At 40.1% G+C, this 27,224-nt stretch overlaps 1 protein-coding gene across 2 annotated transcripts in view; it reads left to right on the top strand.

Moving 5' to 3' along the window:
* nars1 (asparaginyl-tRNA synthetase 1) overlaps positions 1–27,224 on the top strand; it is a 45,824-nt gene that overhangs the window by 15,373 nt on the left and 3,227 nt on the right. For both annotated transcript variants that reach the window (XM_048547009.1, XM_048547013.1), the window contains 9 exons: positions 2,211–2,300; positions 8,183–8,261; positions 13,187–13,257; positions 13,561–13,647; positions 19,052–19,273; positions 20,116–20,315; positions 21,763–21,898; positions 22,084–22,197; positions 23,667–23,798. In XM_048547009.1, coding sequence (XP_048402966.1) covers positions 2,211–2,300; positions 8,183–8,261; positions 13,187–13,257; positions 13,561–13,647; positions 19,052–19,273; positions 20,116–20,315; positions 21,763–21,898; positions 22,084–22,197; positions 23,667–23,798 — 1,131 coding nt within the window. The remainder of the gene's footprint in view (positions 1–2,210; positions 2,301–8,182; positions 8,262–13,186; positions 13,258–13,560; positions 13,648–19,051; positions 19,274–20,115; positions 20,316–21,762; positions 21,899–22,083; positions 22,198–23,666; positions 23,799–27,224) is intronic.

Raw genomic sequence — 27,224 nt, forward strand, 5'->3', positions numbered from 1 at the left:
CTGAGTTGCCTCCATTTGAAATTATATCTTTTCATAAGGGGACTAAAACTGCTCACAGTACTTCAGAAGTAGTCTCAGCATCACCTTGTACTGTAGCAGTTGGACATCCCTTCTCTATACCCCAACTGCCTTGAAATAAGGACTAACATTCCATTCACCTTCCTGATTACCTGATGCACCTGTCTGCTAGCTTCTGTGTTTCGTGCATATGTACCCCCCAAGTCCCTTTGCAGCTTTCTGCAGTTTCTCCTCATTTCTATAATCCTGTGTTCTTTTGTTCTTCCTTACAAAATGAACAATTGCACATTTTCCCACATAATGTTCCATTTGTCAATTTTTTGTCCTCTTAAATATCTCTGTATAAATTGTTTGTATCCCTCTTATAACCTGCCTTTATCACCTATTTTAGTGATGTCTTCTAATTTGTCCACAGTACATTCACTTCCTTCCTACTATTCATTAAGATAAGTTGCAAACAGTTGCAGTCCCAGCACTGATCCCCATTGGAACTTTTCTGGTCTTGGGCCACCAACCTGAAAAAAGATCCCTGTGTTGTCCACTCACTGTTTCCTGCCCATTAGCTAATGTGCTACCAAGCCAATATACTACGTCCAACACCATGGGCTCTCTATCTTATGACATAGCCTTTGTGGTATACCATAGTGAATACCTGGAAGTCCAAACTACAACACATCTACTTGTTCCCCCTGTCCATTCTGCTTTGGATTTCCTCAAAATTCTCATTGGTTGGACGTGATTTCTTTGAAGTCATGCTGACTCTGCTTGATTATGATTTTCCAAAACTTCTGCTATTCTTTAATTGATTCAAATACTTTTCCAACATTAATGTTAGGCTAATTGACTTTTCTTTATCGACTTTTTGCCTCCTGACCTTTTTGAATAAGGATGTCACACTAGCAGTTTTACAATCTGCTGATGAAGTGAGTTGCCACCAGTAAATAACAATCAATGGTGTTAAATTAAACCAAACATTGAGTTGAAAAATACTTCAATGGTCGTGATAGCTTCAATTCAACTCCTGCTGATGGGATGAGTTATTGCTCCCCTTAAAGCTGTGCAGGTTTTGGATTAAATTAATTTGACTTTATTTCTGACATATGTCCACACTGCGAAACTCTTATAAATCAGTGTTTATTGGTAGTTCCTTGGCCTCTAGAATGAATATAATGGGGAAAATGACTTTTTTTTCCTGAGTTGAAGTTTTTTGGCGCTTCAGTAGAAAATAATTTATTTTCTTTAATTGAGTTTCCCTGTAGCCATCACTGAATAATTTGATGTCTTGGAATTTTTCTCGCTGGGTTGAAATTTGAGTTAGTTTCAACATTTATGTTGCACTTTTGAGACTGGAATGAGAAATGCAATACAATGCCTAGAATGCACCAAAATTGAGTGATTTACCTACATTGGTAGCTATTTTAAACAGGTTGGAACCCTTTTCTTTAGAAAAGATAATAGGGAGACCAGATATAGAGCTTAAGGATGATGAATTGTTTAGACAGGGTATCTCTGGAGAGATCAATTTTCCTGTAAGTAGAAGCACTGTAAACAATAATAAATTATAGAGAAGTGAGGAGAAATTTCATTGTTCAGTGATTTGTAACCATATGAAGTGTTTGATGTAAATGACTTCGATGTTTTTCAAAGGAAAATTTAACTATCGATGAAGTCAAGGTACTGTCACCATGCTCCTACCAGACCAAATGGCTGCTCTCTGATTTAGAGAGTGGTGACTGGTGGCGGTTTAACTGTGGGTCACCATGCCTTGGGCGAGGTGAGGGGTTCAGAAGGAATGTCCTTCATGGTAACCTCAGTCTGTGTGGAAACTGAATCCATGGCTTTGGCAAAACATTGCATTACAAACCAGCCATCTTGCTAACTGAATGAACCGACTCACTTTCATACTGAGTATTAAGAGAGAACAGAGGTAAAAAAGGGCAATAATGAGGTATGGTTGATGAAATGTGTTGAGATGTGAAATGTAAACGTCAGGGCAGACATTTCAGGTGGAATCATCTGTTTCTTAGTTTCTCTTCAATATGTAGAACTCTAGTAGCTTGTGTTGGTGTGAATTGTAAATTCTGTGGTCTTAATGGTATTTACTAACTTTTTAGGAGCAGGGTATATGTTTTTGCTTTTTTTCCTGGACAAACAGGTCTTATTTTAAAAGCTGTACCTTTTTTTTCCAACAGCTGGAAGATGCATTACGGCGAGAGAAAAATTTGGAAGAGGCCAAAAAGATAGTTGTTAGACTGGATGTTAGTCTTGGAGAACCACAGCAGGTAATGGGCAAAATCGATTGCAAATTGACAGTGCATGAACTTTAATGTGCAATGAGTTAATAATGAATATAATATTTAAATAAGAAATGGTTTGTGTCATTGTTGATGTACTGTTGGTTAACCCTCTGTTTCATGAGGGGTGAAAAAGGAAATAAAGCTGTGTGTGTATGTCCCACTTCATAATTTTGACTCAATGAAGTAGTAACTTAGGAACAAAAACAGAATTTGCTGGGCAAGCTCAGAAGGTAGTAACTTCATTGTTTTGCAGAGTAATTTTGTCACCAGAAAATCAGTATCAATTGTTTGTGTTGAAAGCTATCTTTGCAATGATATGTTTACAAAATGCTTATAGGATGATGCTGGGAGCATTGGACAGAGTGGGATTTTATTGATATTGGAATACTGGGAAGAATATTTTGGTGGGAATGAACTATTAGTGTAGACAGTGTGACAATACCATGGCTTTAAGAGGGGTATTTGTCTTTTTGGATGATAGGTTTTAAGGCAGAGGTGAGCTGTCTATTGAAAGCCCTTAAAGTAAACAGCTTGTGACACCTTGGTTTTTTTTCCCCCGAGTCAAAACAATACAAACAGCCTGTGTGAGAGGGTTAAGCTCCCGTAGAACCAGACTTTTTAGTTTTAGATTTTCAGTAGCAGTTGCTGGGCCTTGAAGCTGGGTGGCAGCTGCAGCACATCTGTCCTTGCTGCTCTCTCTCTGTTTTCTCTCCATGTTTATTATTCTCTTGGTTGTAGATCAAAGCTGGGGGTTCTCTTCCTGCTGCTGGAGTTGCATGTGAGACAAGCTTTGTTATTTGTCTTTCCAAGGAGGTGTTTATGGGATGTTTCTAAATTAGAAGTTACTATTTAGTAGTAAAACAATCTATTATTCTGTTAAGTTTTCCAACAGACTTAAGTTTTTCCTTCCTTTTTTTTGTGGTTTAACTATACTGTAGGAATAAGTTATTGACCAGTTGAATTGCATCTGGAATGCAACACATGGCACTTGCCTTTAAAATATCAGGGTCTAATTGTCGTCTTAATATGTTTTAAGGGGGTTGGTTGGTCTGGTCCTTAACAAAAGCCATAAATGTTTTGTGTTGAGGAGCTGAGAAGGAGCGAGAGAGAAGATGAGCAGTTGTTCTGGTGGTTAGTTAGGACTTTGAGTAGCAAAGTCCACTTTCTTAAATGTTTAGATGCTTTGCTTATCGGATTGAGGGCAATGGAAGCAAATTTTCTCCAGCTGTGTAACCTCCCCTCTGCTTTTCTGATTTTTGCCCTCTTTTACAACCCTAATTTTAATTGTGGCTTTTGGCATCCATGCATTAATCTATCTAGGTGCTAATCTCTGTTCCATATCTGTTCTTCCTTATAGCCCTCTGACTGTGTCCTTTACCATACCGTTTAAAAATGATCTCTTAGATGACCAAAATGATAGTCAATCTGAATATTCTCAATACAATTTCACATCAATTTTTGTTTGGTAATGCTGTGTGAAGTACTCTTTTTTTTTTAAGGTAAAGTCACTACATCAATGCAAGGTGATGTTATTGAAGTGTTCAAGGTTCTGAAGGGGCTCAATAGGGTAGATGCTGAGTGATTGTTTCCACTGTTCAGGGATTCTAAACATAAGAACATGTTTGGAACACATATAGGGCTGATTCATCAGGATTCAGATAAGGAGAAATCAACTCTTTCAAAAGTTTCTACTTTTGGAATTCACTACCCCCAGAGGGCTTGGGTGTTTCTTGGTTAAATACTTTCAAGGCTGTGATGATGGATATCTGCTTATTCAAAGAATTGAGGAATATGGGAAGCAGGTGAGAAAGCATGGTTGAAACTTTAGATGAGCCACAATTGTATTGCCTGGTGGAGCCAAGCTTGACAGACCATGTGGTCCTATTCTGATTATGCTTCCTATGCTTAAAATGATGAAGAACATAAAGTATACATTTAACGAGAAGGAGAGACAGGTGAAAGGATTATTGCTCCAAACATTAAGTTTCATTTCCTTCCTTGAAAGGCTTCAACAAAAAGACTAGTGCATCAGTGTTATTTTATTTATGGGCAGAGGAGGGCTGGGTGACAACCAAGCAGAGTAGACGAATGCAAGTAGTGCAGGAGCCTCTTTTGATGTCCTCCTCCTGACAGGATATATAGTTTTGGATATTGTTGGAGAGTATGACTTCTCCGGGAGTAGAAGCAGAATACAAGACCTTGGCACCATGAGTGACTCTGGTAAACGAGAGGGGAAGAAGCATGGTAGAGTTGTAGTTACGGAGGATTCTAGAGTAAGGGAAACAGACAGTTGTTTCTGCAGCTGAGAAGGAGACTTCAGGATGGTACGTTGCCTTTCTCATGTCAGAGTCAAGGATGTATCAAAGGATCTGTGGGATATTCTGAATGGTGTGGGAGGGGATACGAGAGAGATGAATAGTCAATGGTCAAAGAACAAGGAAAATTACTGCACAGGAACAGGCCCTTTGGCCCTCCAAGCCTGCGCCGATCGAGGCCCTCTGTCTAAACCTGTCATCTATTTTCTAAGGGTCTGTATCCCTTTGCTCCCTGCCGATCCATGTACCTGTCCAGATACATCTTAAAAGACACTATCATGTCTGCATCTACCACCTCCTCTGGCAAAGCGTTCCAAGCACCCACCATCCTCTGCATAAAGAACTTTCCACACGTATCTCCCACAAACTTTCCTCCTCTCACGTTTTGAACTCATGACCCCTAGTAACTGAATCCCCCACTCTTGGGGGCGGGGGGAACTTCTCGCTATCCTTCTTATCTATACACCTCATGATTTTGTAGACCTCAATCAGGTCCCCCTCAATCTCTGTCTTTCTGATGAAAATATCCTAATCTACTCAACCTCTCTTCATAGCTAGCACCCTCCATACCAGGCAACATCCTGGTGAGCCCCCTCTGCACCCCCTCCAAAGCATCCACATCCTTTTGGCCATGTGGCGACCAGAACTGTATGCAGGACTCTAAATGTGGTCGAACCCAAGCCCTGTACAACTCTAACATAACCTGCCAACTCTTGTACTCAATACCCCGTCCGATGAAAGAAAGCATGCCATATGCTGCTTTGACCACTCAATTGACTTGCATTGCCACCTTCAGGGAACAATGGACCTGAACACCCAGATCTCTCTGAACATCACTTTTCCCTAGGACCTTTCCATTTACTGTATAGTTCACCCTTGAATTAGATGTTCCAAAATGCATCACCTCACATTTGCCTGGATTGAACGCCATCTGCCCAACTCTCCAATCTATCTATATTCTACTGTAATCTCTGACAGTCCTCTTCACTATCTGCTAATCCACCATTGTTAGGGTCGTCTGCAAACTTGCTAATCAGACCATCTACACCTTCCTCCAGATAATTTGTGTATCACAAACAACTGTGGTCCCAGCACAGATCCCTGTGGAACACCACTGGTCTCCAGTCTCCAGTATGAGAAATTCTCTTCCACTACTACTCTCTGTCTCCTGTTGCCTCATTAGTTTCTTTTAAATCTCTCTAGCTCGCACCTCCTGGTGCTCGCTCTCTTACTCCTCCTGAAAATGAAGGCCGTTCCTGCTCGAGGTAAGCTTTTTAAAGTGAGGAATCTTACCTTCCCGGTAGCCTCCTGGTTCTCTCTCTCGCTCGTCCCAGAAAGAAAAAATGGTTGTAGTACAAATTGATATCAACACAAAAAGTAGAAACTGATAATGTACTAAGAACAGATTGTACAGAGTTAGGACATAAATTATGAAGTAATACTTCCAAAGTTAGCGATCTCAGGATTACAAGCAGTATCATGTGCTGGTGAGAGTAAAAACAACAGCCCATATCAAATGAATACATACATGGAGTAATGATATAGGTGGGAAGGATTCAGATTGCTGAGATATTGGGCCCAGTTCTTGGGAAGGAGGATCGGACAGACCTAGGACTAATGTCCTTTTTGGTGCTATTTTAGTGAAACTGTCAGGGAGGATTTAAACTAGAATGGCAGGAGGCTGGGCATCTGATCAAGGATGCAAAAATAGGGAGAAACAAGGATAGGAACAAAAGACAAAGCTAAGAGGCAAAAGTGGATGGAAAACATGGAATAAAAGTAAATGGGCCTATCATGCAAAATAAAGCTAAGATGAAAGGCAAGTCTGAAAGTTTTGTTTCTTTATGCACGGAGCATTCGCAGTAAGGTGGATAAGTTAGCGGAGCAAATAGATATAAATGGTTATGGTATGATATTTTGATACAGTTATGATTGAATCCTTGTGGGTGGAGATAAGAAACAGAAAAGGAGAATAAAATGTTGGGAACTGTCTATAGACCTCAAACAGTACTGGAAATTAGATACTTTCTAATCAACCTATTCAGATGTATTATGACACACTTCTGGGGCAAGTGGGACTTGACCCAGGCTTCCGGAATCTGAGGTAGGGGCACTTTTTCACCACAAGAGCCCTTTAAAGGTCACCATTGTTTACACAAAGCCCATCACAAAGAGATTAACCACTCTCCATTGAGGAATGAACCCCAGTCTCCATTGTCCTGTACACCAATCGATGACAGTAGACAGGCAGGTGAAGCAAGCAGTGAGGAAGGCAAATTGGATATCGGCCATCATTGCAAGAGGGTTTGCATTCTGAATTGGAGATGTTTTATTGCAGTTATGCAGGGCCTTGGTGAGATTACACCTGGAGTGTTGCATGCAGTTCTGATCTCAGTCATACAGCATGGAAACAGTATGCTAACAAAGGATAATTCACCATTTAGGAAGTTCAGAGGAGGTTCTGTAAGCTGATATCAGAGACGGCAGTATCCTTCTTTGAGGAGAGATTGGTTCGATTGACCCTGTTTAGGAGAATGAGAAGGGAGCTGTTTGAAAGATATAAAATTCTAACAGGCTGAGACAAACTGGATGCAAGGAAGATGTTTTCCCTGTTTGGGGAGGGTAGAACCAAGGCTGACAGTCTCAGAATACGGATAGGTTATTTAGTACAGATGGGAGGAAAAACAAGTCTTGACTCAGAATGCACAATAGGCTATTTAGTAATGGATGTCTCAAAAATCTTTCAGAGTTGTGAACCTGTGGAATTATCTACCACAGAAGGCTGTGGAGGGCAAGTCACTGAATATATTCAACAAATTTAGGTTTTAAAGGCGTCAAGCTGTATAGGGAGAAAATGTGAACATGGCATTGATTTAGAGGATCAGCCATGATCATACTGAATGGCAGAGCAGGTTTGAAGGATTGCGTGGTATACTTTTGACATTTCAATGTTACTTACAATAATAAATGTGTTGGGTGAATTTAATTCCTGATAACATTCAAGCCATTGCTTCTGTAGTACAGGATCTGATGAACTATAAGGTGAGATCAGCAGTATGAGTAGGAAGCAAATAGCTAGTTTTGGGTAGTGGGGCAGATGCAATGTTGAGCACCAGATTTGCATGAAATTTGGCTTTATTGAGTGGGAATGGTCAACGTGTTACAAAACATGGACCACAACAATTTCAGGAATACTATGCAACTGGGTCATAAATTGCCATCAACATGAGATAAGGGCCATTTTGGTGTACCAGTTCACTGCATCTTACTTTGTCGCTAATCAGAAGAAACAATAATGCTGACAATTCAGGCTGATTATTTCCTGGGTGTCCTGAAACTGAAAAAACCCTGGGAACATGCAGCAGCAAATAGTTTCCTAATTTTACATGTTTCATGTCTTACTGCTCAAGCTGAACTTTTCCTGTTCTATTTCTCCTTCAGTAAGTAACTGCAAGTCCAAATAATTTTTATTGAGGTTCTGAGTTTGAGAGTCTAAATTGGATATTTTTTTCATTGAACTGTTTAATTTCTTTATCATTGTCAATTTCATAGATAAAAATCCGAGCCACAGAAGCGCATAGAGGGCAACGAGTGAAGATCTTTGGCTGGGTCCACAGATTACGGAGACAAGGTTTGTATTCTACATTTTCGAATGACTTGCATATTAGCCTAGGATAGAGGATAAAAATGGTTGCTTTTGCAAGCATGTGCTGTTCTATATATAATGTTTATAATTGGGCTCCAGTCCTTTCATCTTTGGCATGAAGGTTTTCTTCATTAAACTTGGTACTTGGAAGCTCAAACTTTAGATCCAAATGAGCAGTGATGACCTTTTAATATTTTTCTGAAACATCATTGAAACACTTATTAGTTCTCTTTCCGTCAGCAAAAGATTAGAGGAAATTTTTTTCACCGTGATAGGTCCCATCATATGCTGCAATGCTCCTGGTCAAACTGGTATTCATAGAATCACACAGCACAGAAGAGGCCCTTCAGCGTATTGGTCAATTGCCCAAATGTGCTAGGTCTGCACTATTCCCACTTTCTAGCACTTGGCCCATAGCCTTGAATGTTATAACAATAAGTGCTCATCCAAGTACTTTTTTAAAGGCTGTGAGGTTCCCCACCCCAAGTACCCTCCCAGGCAGGGCTTCTAGACCCCTGTCAATCCAGGTGGAAAACAAATGTTTTTCCCAAGTCCCCTCTAAACCTCTTGCCTTTCACCTTAAAATTTGCCCCTTTTGTTACTGACCCTTCAATTAAACAGATTAGCTGCTTTCTATCCAGTCTGTCAATGCCCCTCATAACCTTTTATACCTCTATCAGATCCCCCCTCAACCTTTTCTGCTGAAATAAAAACCTGAGCTTATCCAGCATCTCTTTGTACCTTTTAGTTGCTTCATCCCAGGCAACATCCTAGTGAATCTCCTCAGTACCCTCTCCAGTGGAATCACATCCTTCCTATAGTGTGGTGACCAGAACTACACATGATACTCCAGCTGTGGCCTAACCAAACATTTCCACAGCTTCAGCATAACCTTCCTGCTCTCATTATCTGTGCCTCAATTGTGCCCCCTGTTCTTCAGAGCTTCCCAGTGTCCTGCCATTCATTAAGTACTCCTTTGTCTTGTTACTACTTTTTAAAGTGCATCACCTCATCCTTAGCAGGGTTAAATTCCATACCTGATGAATCTGTTTATATCTTCTTGTGACTTAAGACCTTCTTCCTCACTGTTAATCACCAAGCCAGCTTTCTGCCATCCACATGAACAACAAGAGACACAGCACTGATCCTTGTAGTATGCCATTGGACACTGGCCTCCAGTCACACAAACATCTCTGCCATCAGCATCTGTCTCCTGGATCTAAGGTGAATTTGGATCCATTTTGCCAAGATACCCCAGATCGCATGTACTTTTACCTTTTTTTATCAGTCTCCTGTGTGGGACCTTGTTCAACGACTTGCTGAAATCATTATAAATCTAATCAACTACACTACCTTTGCCAACATGCTTGGTCATCTCCTGGAAAAGTTCAAACAGATTTGTTAGTCATGACCTCCCTCTGCTGACTATCACTGATCAAACCTTCAGTCTGTAAATGGAGATGAACATTCTCTGTCAGAAATTTTCTCCCTAAGTTTCTCTACCACTTGTTGGTCTGTATATTCCTGGTCAATGACTACAACCCTTCTGGAAAAGTGGACCTACAATAGCTGTCTCCATTCCTCTGGCACTGCACCTGTGTCAGAAAGGAATTAAAAATTTGGATCAGGGTCCCTGTGATTTCGTCCCTTGTCTCCCACAGCTACCGAGGATCAAACTCATTGGGGATTTGTCCACTTTTAAACCTGCCAAAACTTCCAAAACCTCTTCACTCCCTGTATCAAACTGCTGAAGAATCTCTATCTATCGGCTTTTCATGCTGTGCCTACATTTTCCTGAATAAAGACAAATATTTAATATTCTACCAATGTCCTTCATGTCCATGCATAGACTTGCCCCCTATTTTTCCCTGCTTATTCTCATATCCTTAATGTGCTTTTAGAATATTTTGGGATTCTCTCCAAACTTACCCTTTTTTTTCATGACCCTCTTTGCTCACCTAATTGCTTTCTTAAGTTTCCCCCTACACTTTGTATATTCCTTTAGGGCTTCTGTAGATTTGGTGTTTTGCAACTACTAACAGCATCAGTCTCTCTCCCTTCCTTTCCAGTCCTGGACATTCCTCGACTTATGGGGTTCTCTGGGCTTGTTGCTCCTACGTGTCACCCCAAAGGGAACATGTTGGGCCTGCACACTTTGGGAATGCTTCCCACTGTTTCCTGTCAACTTTGGCTAGGTCCTGCCTTATTTTAGTAAAATCTGCCAACCCACTATGCAAAACTATTTGTGCAGACTATCTTTTTCCTTTGCCATTACGAGCTTAAGATGTACATTGTGGTGGTCACTTTCACGAAAATGTTTGCACGCTGCTACCTCGAATGTCTGACCGGCCTTGTTCCCCAGAGTTAAGTCCAGGATGGCATGGTCCCTTGTAGGACCATGTTGAAATAAAAAGTTCTCCTGAATACATTTCAGGAAACAGACTACTTTTAAATCCTTTATTCTATGATTATCCAAATTTGTAGTTACACTATTGGTATTTTTACACGCACCAGTGAATTGTCTTAATACCTGCTCCTCAACTGCCTGATGATTATTTGGAGTTTATTACAAGCCCCCAAATAATGTGACTGGTTTTTTTATTCCTAAGCTTTGCCCCCAAAAGCCTCATTTGACACCCTTTCAAGATATCATCCCTCCTTACTGCGTAACTGATTCCTTAATAATACAACACCACCACCTCTTTCACATCCTTTCCTGCCTCAGTACAGCACAGTACAGGCCCTTTGGCCCACAATGAAAGCTCACTGCCTCATTGAAGGATCGTACACCCTGGTATATTGTTACCTGTTGTGACTTTCCCTCAAACATTTCTCTGTGGCAACAGCATTGAAATTCCATGTGTCAATCCATGCCCTTAACTCATCTGTCTTGCCTATCGTCCACCTAGCATTAAAATAGAGGCCCTCCAGCATCACCTTACTACTTTGACGCTTAACATGGCTGAACTCCCTCTGCCTAGGTTTCTATCAGAAAGTATTCTGCATCACTATTCAATGAACGCTCTCTGGCCCCTGGCCCTATCGAAGTAATTTAAATTCCTGCCATACAGTATTAGCAAACCCTCCCACAAGGCTGTTGGCCCTGTTGTGGTTCTGGTGCAGACCTTCCTGCTTTAGAGGTCTCTGCTTCGCCAGAAACAGTCCCAATCATCAGCAGTATAAAAACCACAGTCCTGCGCCAACTCTTGAACCACTCATTTGCCTGTCTTATTCTTGTATTTCTGTACTAGCATGTGCCACTGTGTAATCTTGCGATTTATGACCTTTTGAGATCCTGCTTTTTAATGCCTAGCCCCTTGAACTCTTGATGCAAGATCTCATCCCTTATTCTACCTATATCATTAGTATCAATGTGTACCACAAGCCCCACCCCTCTCCCTTCAGTGTGCCCTGAAGCCAGTGACATTCTTGACCTCTGGTATTACTTGTTCTGATCTGCCAACTAAGAAGCTGAACAGCATACAGTAAAGTTGATTCAGATAATGTGGTTTCACTTCAGTGTAGATAAGAAAAAAAGTGAGTTCACGTGTTTAATTTTTAGTTTCAGTTTAACATGGTTTGCTACAGCCCATCCTGTGTGACCTGCCTGCTTTCAGGTTCTTTTCTCCGTGTTTCTGTCATACACTCACTCAGTTTCTTCAGTCTTTCTCTGCTTCTGCCCCATCTTTAGTCAGACTTCATGAAACCCCTGCTCCTCATCTATTCCCATTCTCTGCTCTTACCTTTTCAAGTCTCCCATGTCTGTTGCTGAGGTGAACTTGTAGTGAAGTCCTGAGCTGCACAGAAGTTGGTCAAAGCTGGTAGTTCTGCTTGCACTAAGTAACTTGTGCCACTAGATGGAGCCTAGTCAATTCAGTTTTTCAGGTAAGTTTTTTATTTTTCAGAACTCGACCATAATTTGAAGTGAAGATGTACTTTGATTACTTGAGGGTTTTTCCTCCCATTGGGTGAGAATGAGCTTTTTTTTGGCTCATTGGGAATTCTATTTGCACCATCACCACAATGACTGCAATGGTTCAGTCATCACATTTAGTATTAATTAGGTGTTGAGTAATAAATGTTCTTTCTTCTTTGATCCATTCATTCAAAAAAATCACCCTGATAGAATAGTTCAGAGCAGTTACCAATTGGAGAAATATATTAATCCAGTTTTCAATAGTTTTTTAAAAGTGTAAAAGATTATTCTCCTCTGAGAATTCCATGTCCCTTTTACACATTCATCATCAGTATTGCATACCCTCCTTGCAGTTAATTGAAAGCCCGAGTTGAACACCTCAACCATATTTTTGCTTTGGAACTAATTGTTAGAAGCTTTGAGAAAGTAACCGTCTGGGATCAGTTTGCTTCCCTTATTTTATGAGCTTCAGGGTTGTTGTTCAGTTTCTAGTGGTAACTTATCTAAGATATGTGATGTAGTACATGGGAAGATGCTTGACGGAAGCACATGTTGGAACTCCAAATGTGCTGTGCCAAGGCAGCATCAGAATTAAACATGAGTTTTCAAGAGGTTCAAATTTTGTCTGTATGAGCTGTAATTTCATGGCAAAGAGACTGATTTTTCCCATTTGTGTTCTTTTCATTAAGAGTAACTATTTCTTGGACAAAAATGTAGTTTAAGATAAAAGCTTCATTTTGTAAGTAAAGTCAGCAAGTCCCATTCTGCATATTTGATTGTGTTCTTTCAGTTTTATGTATTCTTATATTTCAGCTGTATACCAAGCTAATTGAGCAAATATTATAACTATGCTAATGCCACGGGCTTCCAGAGCAAAACAGTCTGTTTCTTTTTGCCAGTGTTTGTGGTGATCAATTTTGTTTCAGTATACTTTTTTTTAAAAATAAAGCAGATGATTAAACAGAATAGCTCTTCATGCTCTTTTTCTTAACAGGCAAGAACTTGATGTTTGTTGTTCTGCGTGATGGTACAGGATTTCTTCAATGTGTCTTCAGTGATGACCTGGTAATGTTTTAATTTCAGTCCTCCACGTGCAATTTATTAAATGCTTAATCTTTGGCATTCTCACACTTCGAGGAACAAATAGTGGTCTAGATTTTTGTTGCAGCTGCCTTCTGTGGACTCTGCACTGATAGCAGACTTTGCACAATGCAGAAATTAATGCTGTGGTTGAAATAATTTTTAGCTTCGTGTTAAAATCTTAAGCAATTTCTAGCTCTTTCTCTTCATATTCAACTTTTGCAACACTCTTGATTCTTGTATCAATGTAATATATACCCTAATCTACTATCTTCTCTTTCTCTTCAGTGTCAGTGCTACAACGGACTGGTGCTATCAACAGAGAGCTCCATTGCAGTTTATGGAACCTTAAAAATGGTGCCAGAGGGCAAGATGGTAAAGATATTTTTAATAACTAGTACAAGAATTTAGGCATGTGAAAAGGTAAATTATTCTACCTGTTTCAGATGGGGTCGTCTTCCATAATTTCCTGTCATATAAGCTCTCGTTTCATTTTAACTGGCTAGAAGGGTGGAAGTTATTAAATTTTAGTGTGTTTTAAATATTAGTAGAAAAAAGCAAAGGAAAATTCCAAGAAATGAAATAAACAATTTGAATTGTATAAAAATAAACTCATTGTTTTGGAGGTGCATTTTCTTGGGATAAATTGAAGTGATGTTGCAGTCAATGGCCCTAATAGACATAAGATATTGGAGTAGAATTTAGCCATTTGGTCCATCAGGTCTGCTCTGCCAATCAGTGAAATCAAATTTGATCTGATCACCCTCATTCCACTTATCTGCTTTTTCACTGTCACTTTTCATTCCCTTACTTATCAAAAATCTTAGCCTTGAATATACATAAGAACCCAGCTCTGTAGCTGTCTGTAGTGAAGAATTCCACTGAGTTGTTCGCCTGTGAGAATAAATTCCTCTTTATCTCCATCTTAAAAGATTACCCCCTAACTCTGAGGTGATACCCTCTAGCTCTAAACTCTCCCATAAGAGAAACAATCTGTTTGCATCTACCCTGTTAAGCCCCCTAAGAATCTTAAGAACATTAAGAACCAGGAGCAGGAGTAGGCCATCTGGCCCCTCGCACCTGCCCTGGCATTTAATAAGATCATGGTTGATCTTTTTGCGACTCAGTTCCACTTACCCGCCCACTCACCATTACCTTAATTCCTTTACTGTTCAAAAATTTACCTAGCCTTGCCTTCAAAACATTCAGCGAGGTAGCTTCAACCGCTTCACTAGGCAGGGAATTCCACAGATTCACAACCCTTGAGGTGAAGACGTTCCTCCTGACCTCAATCCTACGTCTGCTTCCCTTTATTTTGATGTGATGCCCTCTATTCCTAGTTTCACCTGGTAGCAGAAGCAACTTCCCTGCCTCCACCTTTATCTATTCCCTTCATAATCATATATGTTTCTGTAAGATCTCCCCTCATTCTTCTGAATTACGATGAATATAATCCCAGTCAAGTCAGTCTCTCCTCATAATCCAACCCTCTCAACTCTGGAATCATCCAAGTGAATCTCCTCTGCACCCCCTCTAGTGCTTGTGTGTCTCTTCTCAAGGAAGGAGACCAAAACTGCACACAGTATTCCAGGTGTAGCCTCACCAGGACCCTATATAGCTGCAGCATAGCCTCCCTGTTTTTAAACTCCATCCCTCTAGCAATGGCAGACAAAATTCCATTTGCCTTTTTAATTACCTGCTGCACTTGCAATCCCACCTTCGGCAATTCATGCACAAGGACATCCAAGTCCCTCCGCACAGCAGTGTGCTGCAGTTTTTTATCATTTAACATGTAGCTCATTTTGCTGTTATTCCTGTTCATCTTTTATGTTTCAAAAAGGTCATCTGTCATTCTTCTCACTCCAATAACTAAAGATTCGACTTCTTGTAAAGTCTGCCCATGTCTGGGATGAAAAAAGTGAACCTTTTCTGGATTGCCTCTAGTTTCATTACATAAGGGAATCTGTACTTTTTACAATATTCTAAGCGTGTTTTAATTAGCACCTTTTATGTAGGCGTTTCATGCATTTTGTCTTGTAGAAGGTATAAATTGCAATTGTTACAATCCCAGTTGATGATACTACAGGATAATTAGAGTGCAACCTTGCTTGATTATTTTTCTATTTTTTTTAATTGTTTAATTTGTTGACCGGTTTAGTCACTGAGACATATTCAGAGTCCTTTTTCTTTAAAACAACAAAAAGTACAAAAGAAGAAAGCAAAAATACCAAGCTGGTTACGGAAGACAGTGAGAAAGATCTCAAAATACACTAAAACAATGTTTCAACCTGTTCCCAACCCTATCTATTGCAAAGACACTCATCCAGTAAAATTACAACCCCTCCCCCCTCAGCTCTTTCCTTTGTGACTGGTACCTTACTGTTTCCTTACTGTGGGTTGTGTAGATAATTCAAGAGTCCTTTCCAAGTCTACAACGTGAAGTTTTCACAAGTGTGAGTGCCTAAACTTTTGCAATTCTAACAAATGTGCTGATTTCTGCCAAAGTCTCTTGATTTGGATGTTTTCCAAACTAAAACCTTTTCCTGCGGCGACTTGTTCCCTGAACCCCTCAGAAAGAAACTAAACTCACTGCTGACCTCTACTGTCCTATCTTCAGGTTACTCAATCTTATGTACTTCTGAATTTACAAGTAAATAACACCCCAAAGATTCTGTGGTAACTTTCTTTAGGAGAAATGCTGGATTTACAATTCACTGAGTGGACAGTTTGTTTTTGTTTAAAAAAAGTTGCTCTTAGAAACAACTGACACCCATCTACTTTGTCCTAAAAGATGTTGAACTTGGTTGATTGTGGGATTGTCTAACTATTTGTTATGTGCATATTGTCTATGTTGCCACTTTGACTGACTGGTTTGCACCTCATTTTCGCACCTGATGTTGCTTCTGGCATTTTCTACCACACTTCTCCTTGAACCTGGGCTAGTTGGCTGTTTTGGTGTTAATTCCATTATAGACTGTTGTGAAGTACAATTTTATTGCTACAGATGCATCACATTATATTGCAAATGCCCAGTTTTAAGTACCATGTCAAAAGCAGAAGTTGCTGGAAAATCTTAGCTGACCTGGCATCTATGAAGAAGAAAAAAATCAGGATTAACATTTGAGATCCAGTGACCATTCCTCAGAACTCCAGACCTGAAACATTAACTCTGATTTTTTTTTTTCTTCACAGATGCTGGCAGATCTGTTGAGCTTTTCCAGCAACTTCAGCTTTTTGTTCCTGATTTACAGCATTCACATTTCTTCCGGTGTTTATTGAATATCAGATCTGTTTGGTCCCGTTTAGCCAAGTGGTAGTTCCACACAATATGTTGGAGGGTATCTCCACAAAGACTGTTGAGTAATCATTTGTAACAATACTATCTTGGAGTCTGCATCTGGATAATTTTGTGATGACATGGTTAACTGGATTTTTTCTTCCTGTGCATTCTGCACTGTGAGCTTAGGATGACAGATACATTCTGCAGCACTCTGTGAACTTCAGTTAATATTGGTGCAACTGAGTCATTCTTAGTGATGGCCATGGAAGAATTCCACTCAGTGCATTTTGTCCCCTTGCTATGTTTATATTATGTTGTGCTTAAAATTAAGGGAGTACTGATTCATTAGGGAATGTAGTAGGCAGTAATGAGCAGGAAATTTCCTTTACAAAGTTTGATAACAATGAGCCTTTCCGGAGTTAGTGTTGAGAACACTCCCTCTTGAATCTATATTACTGTCTGGCCAGCTGTGGTGCATTTTCCCTTCCTGTAGGGTAGGGCATACTCAGGGTGGTGATAGACAAATTTGGAAAGATGGCTGAATAGTTTAATTCTCTCAGTATGGCTCTGCCTGGGTGTCCTTAACTGGTCTGTGAGATAGTTCTTCTAATTTTGGTTGCAATTCCCAGATTTGACTGAGGAGGACTCTGCGGAGTTGACTAGCATTGATGTTTGCAGCGGTTAAAGTGTGATTTGATTGTGGAGATAGGAGTTTAAGCTGAGTACAGAGAAACCTTCCATTTGGAAGAATTCTTGAGAGACAGTACATGTCCTTGGAGCTTGGCCATTCAGGAAAGAAATTGGGAATCAATTCTACACATGGTGGAAGCATAGAAAATCTCTCTTTTTCAAAGTTCAAAAAGTGCTAGCTCAATTAATTTTAATTCTGGGACTGGTGGTGTGTCTTTTGTTAGCCAAGGGTTTTGCGATGTGGAGCCAAGATGGGTGGGAAAAAGATCAGGATATAGACCAGCCATGAATGGGGGAACAGTCCTGTTCTTAGGTTACTCGCAAACGTTTTTTTTTGGTGCCCAGCGTTTTTCCTCCAGTCACCAGTGGGCTGAAGTTTAGGATGGTTGATTGTGAGCTTGTCAGCCTTCAGTCGTCATCCCCGAAATGGACTGCAAGCAATCAGGTATTTGTGGATCACCACAGAAATTCTGAAGTTGCGGTGTGTCCCTCAGTCAACTGTGAACATTAATTGGCTGCATGAGACTTGATACGATCAAATATGGGTGGGACATCTGACCAGTCTTCTCTCCAAAAAACATGAAAATAGAGAGGTAAGAATGAAGGGGTAAGCAATGGGAAGGCTACCCTCTAGCTTTTACATGCTTCCTCCTTTAAACATATTAGCAAGGGAGAGTAAATTCCGTTCCAGGGTGTGTTCCCTGTCTCTACAACGCCAGTGTCCTTTCTGCTTTTTGGTCAGCATTATTTATTATGCCCACTATGTTATGTGTACGAGTACACAGGTTCTCTTGTAAAATTGTACTATTTAGCTTATTTTGCCTCTCCTCAACCTTCCTTAGTACATTATCTCACCTAAATTTAGGAGAATTTTTTTCAGCAGAGGGTTGTTGAAACTTGAAATACTCTATCTCGACAAACCTGTCCAGCTGAAGAAGAATGCGAAATGTTTTGGGGAAAAAAGTGTACAGAGAAGTTGATGAAGTGGCTCATTCAGAATCTAGTACACATGCAGCAGGTCAACTTGATTGTTCCTGTGTTTTCAATATTTTGTTGACATGTATGCACCGGACTACCACACCAGATCAATGTGCAGGAAGTCCTGTTTCACAACACAAAGGATTAATCCAGTCCAAGACCTCAACACTTTGTTGAATATCTTGCTAAGGCTCAGTTTCTGGTCTCTTAGGTGAAGAGTGACTATTTGAATGAATTGTCAGTGTGAAATTCATACAAGTCAAGATATCCCCTACTTGAGAGAGTGCTGCAAAAAGATATGTGGAAAAAGAAAAGTGTTTTTTTTATTTTCGAACCTTAATAAATCATTTTGTCTTGGGCTGTAACTTGTGCAACTGTCCTCCTTCTGAACTGAGCATTTTGGATGTTAAATTATTTTTAACTGACAAGTGAGTACTATTCAACATAACCCAATGTTTCCAAAATGCCTTGGGATCTTCAAATAGTTAAGTCTTCCATGCTGTTGAATCAAACTCAGTGTTGGAGAGTGATCAGAGATAATGGGAACTGCAGATGCTGGAGAATCCAAGATAACGAAGTGTGGGGCCAGATGAACACAGCAGGCCAAGCAGCATTTTAGGAGCACAAAAGCTGATGTTTCGGGCCTAGACCCTCTGTTGAAGGGTCTAGGCCTGAAACGTCAGCTTTTGTGCACCTAAGATCCTGCTTGGCCTGCTGTGTTCATCCAGCCCCAGACTTTGTTATAATGTTGGAGAGTATTGGCTTACATGAGAAATGGAGAACTTTCATTGGTCAGTACTTGATATGCTTGGTTTCACGTGTCTTTTCCAGGCTCCTGGAGGACATGAATTGATTTGTGATTACTGGGAACTTGTCGGTTTAGCCCCAGCAGGGGGTGCAGACAACTTGCTGAATGAAGAATCTGACGTAGATGTGCAGCTCAACAACCGTCACATGATGCTCAGAGGAGAGAACTTGTCCAAAATCTTCAAAGTGCGCTCTGCTCTGGTGCAGTGCTTTAGGGACCACTACTTTGACAATGGCTACTTTGAAGTATGTCTTATTTTCCGTTTATATCTTATGTTTTATTTGTAATAGTTGCAAGTGTCTAAAATTACACTTAATCATGTGAATCAAGATGCTGAAAGGTAATGTGACTGTTTTGAGGGTCAGCATTTGCATGCTGAATTACTGTGAACAATTCCAGTACATAATAATTTTGAGATTTACTCCTCAGTACCAGGGTTGTGAGGTTTATGTTTCTGTTTATTTCCTTAATAGAATTATAGCTCAGCAAGATTTATGACATGGTCATAATTTTTTTAATTTCGACAATCTAGATAAAATGCAAGAGTCTTGAGCATTCATTTGCAAACAAAAATTGAGTTGAAACATAACCAGGCTGAACTATTTCTTGATTTTGCTTTTCCTTCTTTCCACTGCCTCTTAATTGAGGTAGTGGGAGGCTGTTCCCCTCTCAGAAACACAGTGGGGCTAAAAGGTGCTTATAAATTGATGCATGTAAACTGCCTCACATCTATTTAAGCTTTTCAGTTGAAAGTTACTCAGTTTGTGAATCTATTCTGAAGGTGACTGTGTATGAAAGCTCCATATCCCATCATCTGGATTGTTATGTTCCTCCATCAGTTGTGCTTTGTTCAAACGTGAATGTAACCAAGAATACTGTCTCTGGATTTGGCTGTCCTTACAAACCTTGCAGAAGTGAATGAGTGCTGGATTGTTCTAATCTAATGTGCATTTCACATGGTTTGTGATGAGAGTTGACCACATATGACCAGTATAAGCAGGCACAGTGAACTAGCATATGAGAGGCAGTTCTTTTTACTTTGCTAATGTGATGACGATTTTGTGAAATTCACTTCTCTCTGTCACAGGTCACCCCACCCACCCTGGTCCAAACACAGGTTGAAGGTGGCTCCACACTATTTAAGTTGAACTATTTTGGTGAAGAAGCATTCCTGACACAGTCTTCTCAACTATATCTGGAAACTTGCATCCCGTCCCTTGGAGATGTTTTCTGTATTGCTCAGTCCTACCGTGCTGAGCAGTCTCGGACACGCAGACATCTTGCAGAGTTAGTACTGTTTCTTTCATACATTAGCTAACTTACTGCAACTACCACTTATATCCCACTGCTTTAGAATAAAGCACATTCGAATGATGCAAGTATAATTTTTTTAAAGGTGGAGTCGGAAACTGCCTCCATACATTTCTCTAAAGACACTCAGTAGTAAGGCTCTGCATTTTATAAATCTCCAGCGTTAGTGTTGTACCTTTACACTAGATAATGTATTGAATTAAATAGCCTGAAAAAAAAAGAATGCTGGGATTTTACAATTATTATTGGATACCAATCATATTATTCCCATGGTCTTTACCATTCTCTGTGAATTCTGAATTACAGTTAACATTGCAAAAGCAATTTAGATTCCTAGATTCCATGCCTGGCTGAATTGAAACTCAAATTCAAGAGTATTTATTCTGAATGACCTTGATGTTTGGCACAAAGCTGTGGTGAGATACCATAAAACAATGCTCACTTAAATTTGTGTGACATCAAGAAACACAAGTAGAACTGAATTAATGGTGATTAAGGAGTAGGCTATCCAGTGGCTACACCATATTTGACATAATGTTTGTGGTTTTGAAGACTCTTTGCCTCAGCCTGGGAAAATTGATACAGATCATCCTAAGGGCAAGGGTAGTGAAGAAGGCATTTGGACACTTGCCTTTATTGGTCAGTGCATTGAGTATAGGAGTTGGGCTGTCATGTTGCAGCTATTCAGGATCTTGGTGAGGCCACTTTTGGAATACTGCATTTGATTCTGGTCTCCCAGCTATAGGAAAGATGTGAAACTTGAAAGGGTTCAAAAAGATTAACAAGGATGTCGGTTGGAATGTTTGAGCTGTAGGGAAGGGCTGAATAGGCTGGGGCTATTTTCCTTAGCATTAGAGGCTGAGGAGGTCTTCATAAAATGATGAGGGGCAAGATTTTTTCCCCAGGATAGGGGAGTCCAAAACTCGAAGGCATAGGTTTAAGGTGAAAAGGGAAAAATTTAAAAGGGACATAAGGGGGAAATGTTTCATGCAAAGAGTGCTGCGTGTATGTAACAAGCTGCTAAAAGTAGTGGTGGAGGCTGGTATGGCTACAATATTTAAAAGGCATCTTGATGGATATATGCATAGGAAGGGTTGAGAGGTATATGGGGTAAACAGGACTAGATTAATGTGGGACATCTGGTCAGCATTGTCAAGTTGAACCAAAGGATCTGTTTCCATGCTGTACAATCTTTTGACTCTGAAACCAAGCCCAGTGATCTCTGTGTTGTGGTATCTCAAGTAACAGCTTCTTCCTCAAATCTACTCGTAATATTAGCCAGTCAATTGAATACAAACTGACAATTGAAGGAAACCTGAATGGTATTAGTTCCCGTATTCCCAGCTAAACACTTCAGCTGTTGGAAAATGTAAACCCGTGAGATTAAATCAAAGTGTGTAAATATTTCTGTTAAATTTTCAAGATACTCTCACGTTGAGGCAGAGTGTCCATTCATTACTTTTGATGAGCTTCTCAGCTGTTTGGAATTCCTTGTCTGTGATGTGGTTGAACGCATTTTGAAGTCACCTTATCAGGATCTTGTGCGTGAATTGAACCCGGTAAGTAAACTTGCCTTGCATTTTGTCCTGCAAGTAGCTTATTCAAATGTATTTCAAGGAATTTTATGATGACAAGTGAACAAAAGTAAGCTTTCAAAAAAGTGCATATTTTCCAAAAGTATCTGACTTGCATTCAAGTTTCTATTCTTTTGGTCCCTTTCCTTGTATTTGTTTATTCCAAATAGAATTTCCAGCCTCCTCAACGCCCTTTCAAAAGAATGAATTACACGGATGCTATCACATGGCTAAAAGAGCATGATATTAAGAAAGATGATGGAACTTTCTACGAATTTGGAGAAGTAAGTGTTTTGTTTTCCTGGAGTTTGCCATTTTGTCATTGGGAACAGACAAGTGTTGCTGAATGACGAGGTGTTGAGACAGTAAGACTTTGAAGCACATGTATCACACGTAGATGCCTACATGCTGTGTCGTCTTTACTGAAGAACTGTTGTTGAAATAGTGGAACCTTGAGGGTATCTTCTGCTTGGAATTTCATTTTTTTTCTTCCAAGTTATGGACAAATTAACAGAAATATTTCTATTTAAATCTTGTGTTTGCCAAGCTGCTTTCAAATGTAACCTGGGGGGGATAAAAGCCTGAGTCTAGTGCAGTTTTCATCTTTTGCTGAATTGAATGCATTCATCCATGTTGCCACACTGAACATTTCCCTTGCTAACTGATTACTCAGATTTGCAAGTTATTACATTATGATCAACCAAAATGGAACAAATAGGAGTACAGGATGCGGTATGATGGTTTTTTGAGGCCTTTAGTCCCCTAAAATAATAATCTTGTGATAATTTATTCTACACTACAAGTGTTAATCTATTTCTATAAACAGACATCTATTTTCCATGTTATTGGTGTGTGAAAGAGAGAAAACCGTGACAGATGTTTTCTTCTCTCTCTGACCGTTTTAAAACCCACCATAACAAATTGCAAAATTTAGATCAATAATAGTAATCGGTGAGCCAACACCAGGAATTTGCCACGCAAGTAACCTACATTGTTAAAAACACAGTTGGTTTGCTTGTGCCCTTCAGAGATGGGTACCTTTGCTACATATCTTCATCTTAAGATGACATGACTGATTCTGGAAAAGGTAATAAACATTTCCCTGTGTGCCCCACATTTCATCCTTTTTTTTTCTTAGATGTATATGATCTGTAGACAGATGAAGCAACTTTTTTTAAATTTAAAATTTGTACTTCAGTTGAGTAGTTCAGGGTAGTTATTATTCTTATTGAGTTGTAATCACTTTGGTTCCTCTTGAAGTACAGCTAACTTTCCAGTGTCTGACTTTTTTTTATCTAGACAGTTTTCAAACCCATAGAAAAGCATTTTAATTATCATGTACATCAGTGCAAACATCCAGGTTGCTTTAGTAGAAGCCTATTATTAGGGATGGGTTAGCACGGCTTCCTCATGGCACCAGGGACCCGGGTTTGATTCCAGCCTAGGGCAACTGTCTGTTTTGGAGTTTGCACATTCTCCCTGTATCTGCATGGTTTTCCTACAGGTTCTCTGGTTTCCTCCCACAGTCCAAATATGTGAGGTTAGATGGATTGGCCATGCTAAATTGTCCATAGTGTCCAGGCACGTACAGGCTAGGTGGACTATCCATGGGAAATGCAGGGCTACAGGGATAGGGTAGAAGTTGAGTGGGATGCTCTTCGGAGGGCTGGTGTGGACTCGATGGGCTGAATGGCCTGCTTCTACACGAGGGATTCTATGATTCTATTAATACTTCTAATGCTTTCTGTCACAGGATATCCCAGAGGCTCCAGAGAGACTGATGACCGATGCAATCAATGAGCCTATACTACTGTGTCGTTTTCCCGCTGAGATCAAATCTTTCTACATGCAGCGTTGCCCAGAAGATCATCGGCTTACTGAATCTGTGAGAGCATTTCAGATTTTGTTGAGGTGAAATGACTGTGTGGATCTATATTTGAAGCTAATCCTAAAATAACTTTTGGTTAACTAACAATCAAAAAAGGAATTATATTTGAGATGTTACACTTCGTTGACATCTTTTGTCAATCAAGGGTGCTAAAATTTTGTTGATGTCAGCATTTAAAAGTACAAAATCCTTCACAAAAATATATGGAAACTCCAAAGGGAAGTCCGAAAAGCAGAAATTTAGGGGGGGTGACCAACAACTTGGTTAAAGAGGTCAGCTTTATGGAAGACAGAAACCAAAGCGTTTGGAGTAGCAATTCTGATCGTTGAAACCTAAGTGGGTCAGTTATTAATGATGAAACGAGAGTGAGTGTAATGTGTAGGAAGCAAGATTAACACATGAAAAGCTTTAAGCTTTGATGAAAGGAGGGGATTTCAGTACTACATGAAGCAAGGCCATGGAGCAATTTGAAAACTAGGGTGAAAAATTTAAGATTAAGTCATCAGACTAGATTGAATTGAATAGCAATGGTGGTGATCAGGGGAAATGAGTTGAATCTAGGTAGCAAAGTTGAATGAACCACCTTGGATAACGAGGTCCTGCTAGGAAAGGACAGGGGATAAAGGCATCAATGAAGGTTTTGAAAGCAGATGTACATGGATAGCAGTACATTACCCAGAAGTTACATTACAGAAATAATGCATAAAACATGAGAAATATCTGATGATTGCTTCGCTACAATGATTACAAGGCATTCAATTTAGTTCCTTTGGAATTTGTTTTATTTGCATGTTTTCATTTTCTCCAGGAAACATTTGTTCAAGGAATGTCTTTTTTTCATTATTCAACTGAGTGACAGTTCTTTGTATTGGAAACTAGTCAGTGTGAACATGATTCTGTTCTCATCCACTTAGTGTACATACGCACTGTAAAGCAAGTGTTGCTGCATGCATTTATCAATGTATACTGAGTCTGGTACTTTGACATTTTTTAGTGTTATTTTCCTAGTCGGTTAGTTTTTATATTCTGTTGAATTTACCTTATCCGGAATGTAGCAGAGTTTGAACCTACGGTCAGTCAGTCTTTGTATGATATAGTAATACCATATGATGCATTTATCCCTGAAAAACAGTGAAGAATTTTGTTTGTGTACATTGTAATAACACTTATTTCCAAGATGTCAGCGCTTTTTCATCTCAACTAAGCACTCTAATTTGCTTGGAACTACAATCATTCACTTCAAATGTAGATTGTTGCAACTTCAAGGAGAAACACACATCTGGTACAGCCACGATTTGCTACAATGATCTCAGGTTTGATTCAGTCTGTTTTTCTGGTAGGTGTCCATCAAATTCGTAGTTAGAGGATTACTGTTTGTCTTTTAGCTCTGGGTGATGAGGCATAAGATCAGTCAGTCCGTTGATGATCATGACTGAGTAACTCCAAATAGAAAGCAATGTAGATGTGAAATTGAGGTTAATTGGTTCATTGAGTTTCTCCCACCCACAACAGTGGAAGTGAGTGGTTCATGAATGAAAATTGTTAATTTCAGTGAAGTTTAACCAGGTTGTTGGTCGCTGCAAAATTAGTCCCCAGCCTTTGTAGGGAGGATAAAACAATATTAAGATTGACGGTAGTTCCCTATAGTTTGTACACGTAAGCAAGGAGCGGGAGTCAACTATTCAGCCCCTTGAACCTTCTCCGCCATTTTATACGATCATGGTTGATCTATTATAGCCTCAAATTTGCCTTATTGTTTACCCCTGATTACCTTTCACGCAACTCCAACCCCCGCGCCCCCCCGCCCAAACTCTTATGAAGAATCGTTCCGCCTCTGTCTTAAGGGCAGCATGGTGGCACAGTGGTTAGCACTGCAGCCTCACAGCACCAGGGACCCCGGTTCGATTCCAACCTCGGGCAACTGTCTGTGCGGAGTTTGCACATTCTGCGTGGGTTTCCTCCGGGTGCTCCGGTTTCCTCCCACAGTCCAAAGATTTGCAGGCTAGGTGGATCGATCATGCTAAATTGCCCGTAGTGTTCAGGGGTGTGTAGGTTATAGGGGGATGGGTTGGGGTGGGGTGCTTCAAGGGGCAGTGTGGACTTGTTGGGCCGAAGGGCCTGTTTCCACACTGTAGGGAATCTAATCTTAATATTCAACGATTCTCTTCCTGAAAAAGCAATGAAAGCAGAGTTCAAAAGGTTCACGATGCTTTGAGAGGCAGCCAAATTTTTTTCTCAATTTTAAGTGGGTGACGCCTTATGTTTAAAAAGTGTCCCCTAGATCTAGACGCTCCCTTTAGAGGGAAACTCCTTTCCACCAGTGATATTGTAGTAAATTGTTCTACTTGTGGTTGTTGGAGGCTAATCATTTCATGTCCACGATATGGTGCAGGACTTCCCCATAACAGTGGACTAGATCTAGGCCAGAATGGCACATGCTGTGACCTAACTAACACCTTGCACAACTCCATGATAGCTTTGTATTTTTTTTTTCTTCCATACCTTGGCTAAAAGGCAAGTATCCTATATGCTTTTGTAACCTCCGTATCCACATATCCTCTTGCTTTCAACGATCAATGGACGTGCACACCGAAGTTTCTCTGCCTCTGCTGCTCAGATGTGACCGTTCATCATTTACTCTTTTGCGTTGTTAGTCTTCACAACATGTAACACCTCGCATTTTTCAGGATTAAATTCCAATTGCAATCACTGTATGCTTTTAACCAGTCTTCCATAGTCTACCATCCTTTAGCCTAAGGTTTTCTTCCTTGCTGTTTATCACCCCACCAATCTTCGTGCCATCTGAGAGCTGAAAGATCAAACCACCTGTATTCGTGTCCAGATTATTACCGTATAAATGCAGACAACAAGGGACCCAGTACGATATGCTGCTGGGCATGCTTTTACGGTCACAAGAATGAACTTTGACCTCCACCGTCTACCTTCTGTCACTCAGCCAATTTTGGCTTCGCTTTCTAAATTATCCCAGTGAAAAATGTCACCACATGTCCTGCCTCCTCTTACAATTTAAACCCTCCAGTCCAAGCAACATCCTTGTCAATCTTTTCTGTGCCCTTTCCAATTTAATAATATAGTCTGTTTCATTGAAATGCTCTCCCACTCGCACTTCTACCACTTGCTTGCCTTTGTTTCCTAAAATTAGGTCCAACACTGCTCTGTCTCATAGGACTTTCCATATGGAGACTTTAAAATTTTAAGAATTCCACCCTTTCTAAGCTTTTCATACTTTGTCTATTCCACTTAAAATCAGGATGTTGAAAGTCCCTACTATTATTATTGTCATTTTAATACCTCTGAAATTTTCCTACACAGCTACGCTTATACCCCAAAATATTGAGCTGCCAGTCCTACCCCTCCCCAGCCACGTCTCCCTGATAACAATATCAGAAATCATGTGCTATC

This window comes from Stegostoma tigrinum, chromosome 1 (genome assembly GCF_030684315.1).
Source record: "Stegostoma tigrinum isolate sSteTig4 chromosome 1, sSteTig4.hap1, whole genome shotgun sequence".
Classification (NCBI taxonomy): domain Eukaryota; kingdom Metazoa; phylum Chordata; class Chondrichthyes; order Orectolobiformes; family Stegostomatidae; genus Stegostoma; species Stegostoma tigrinum.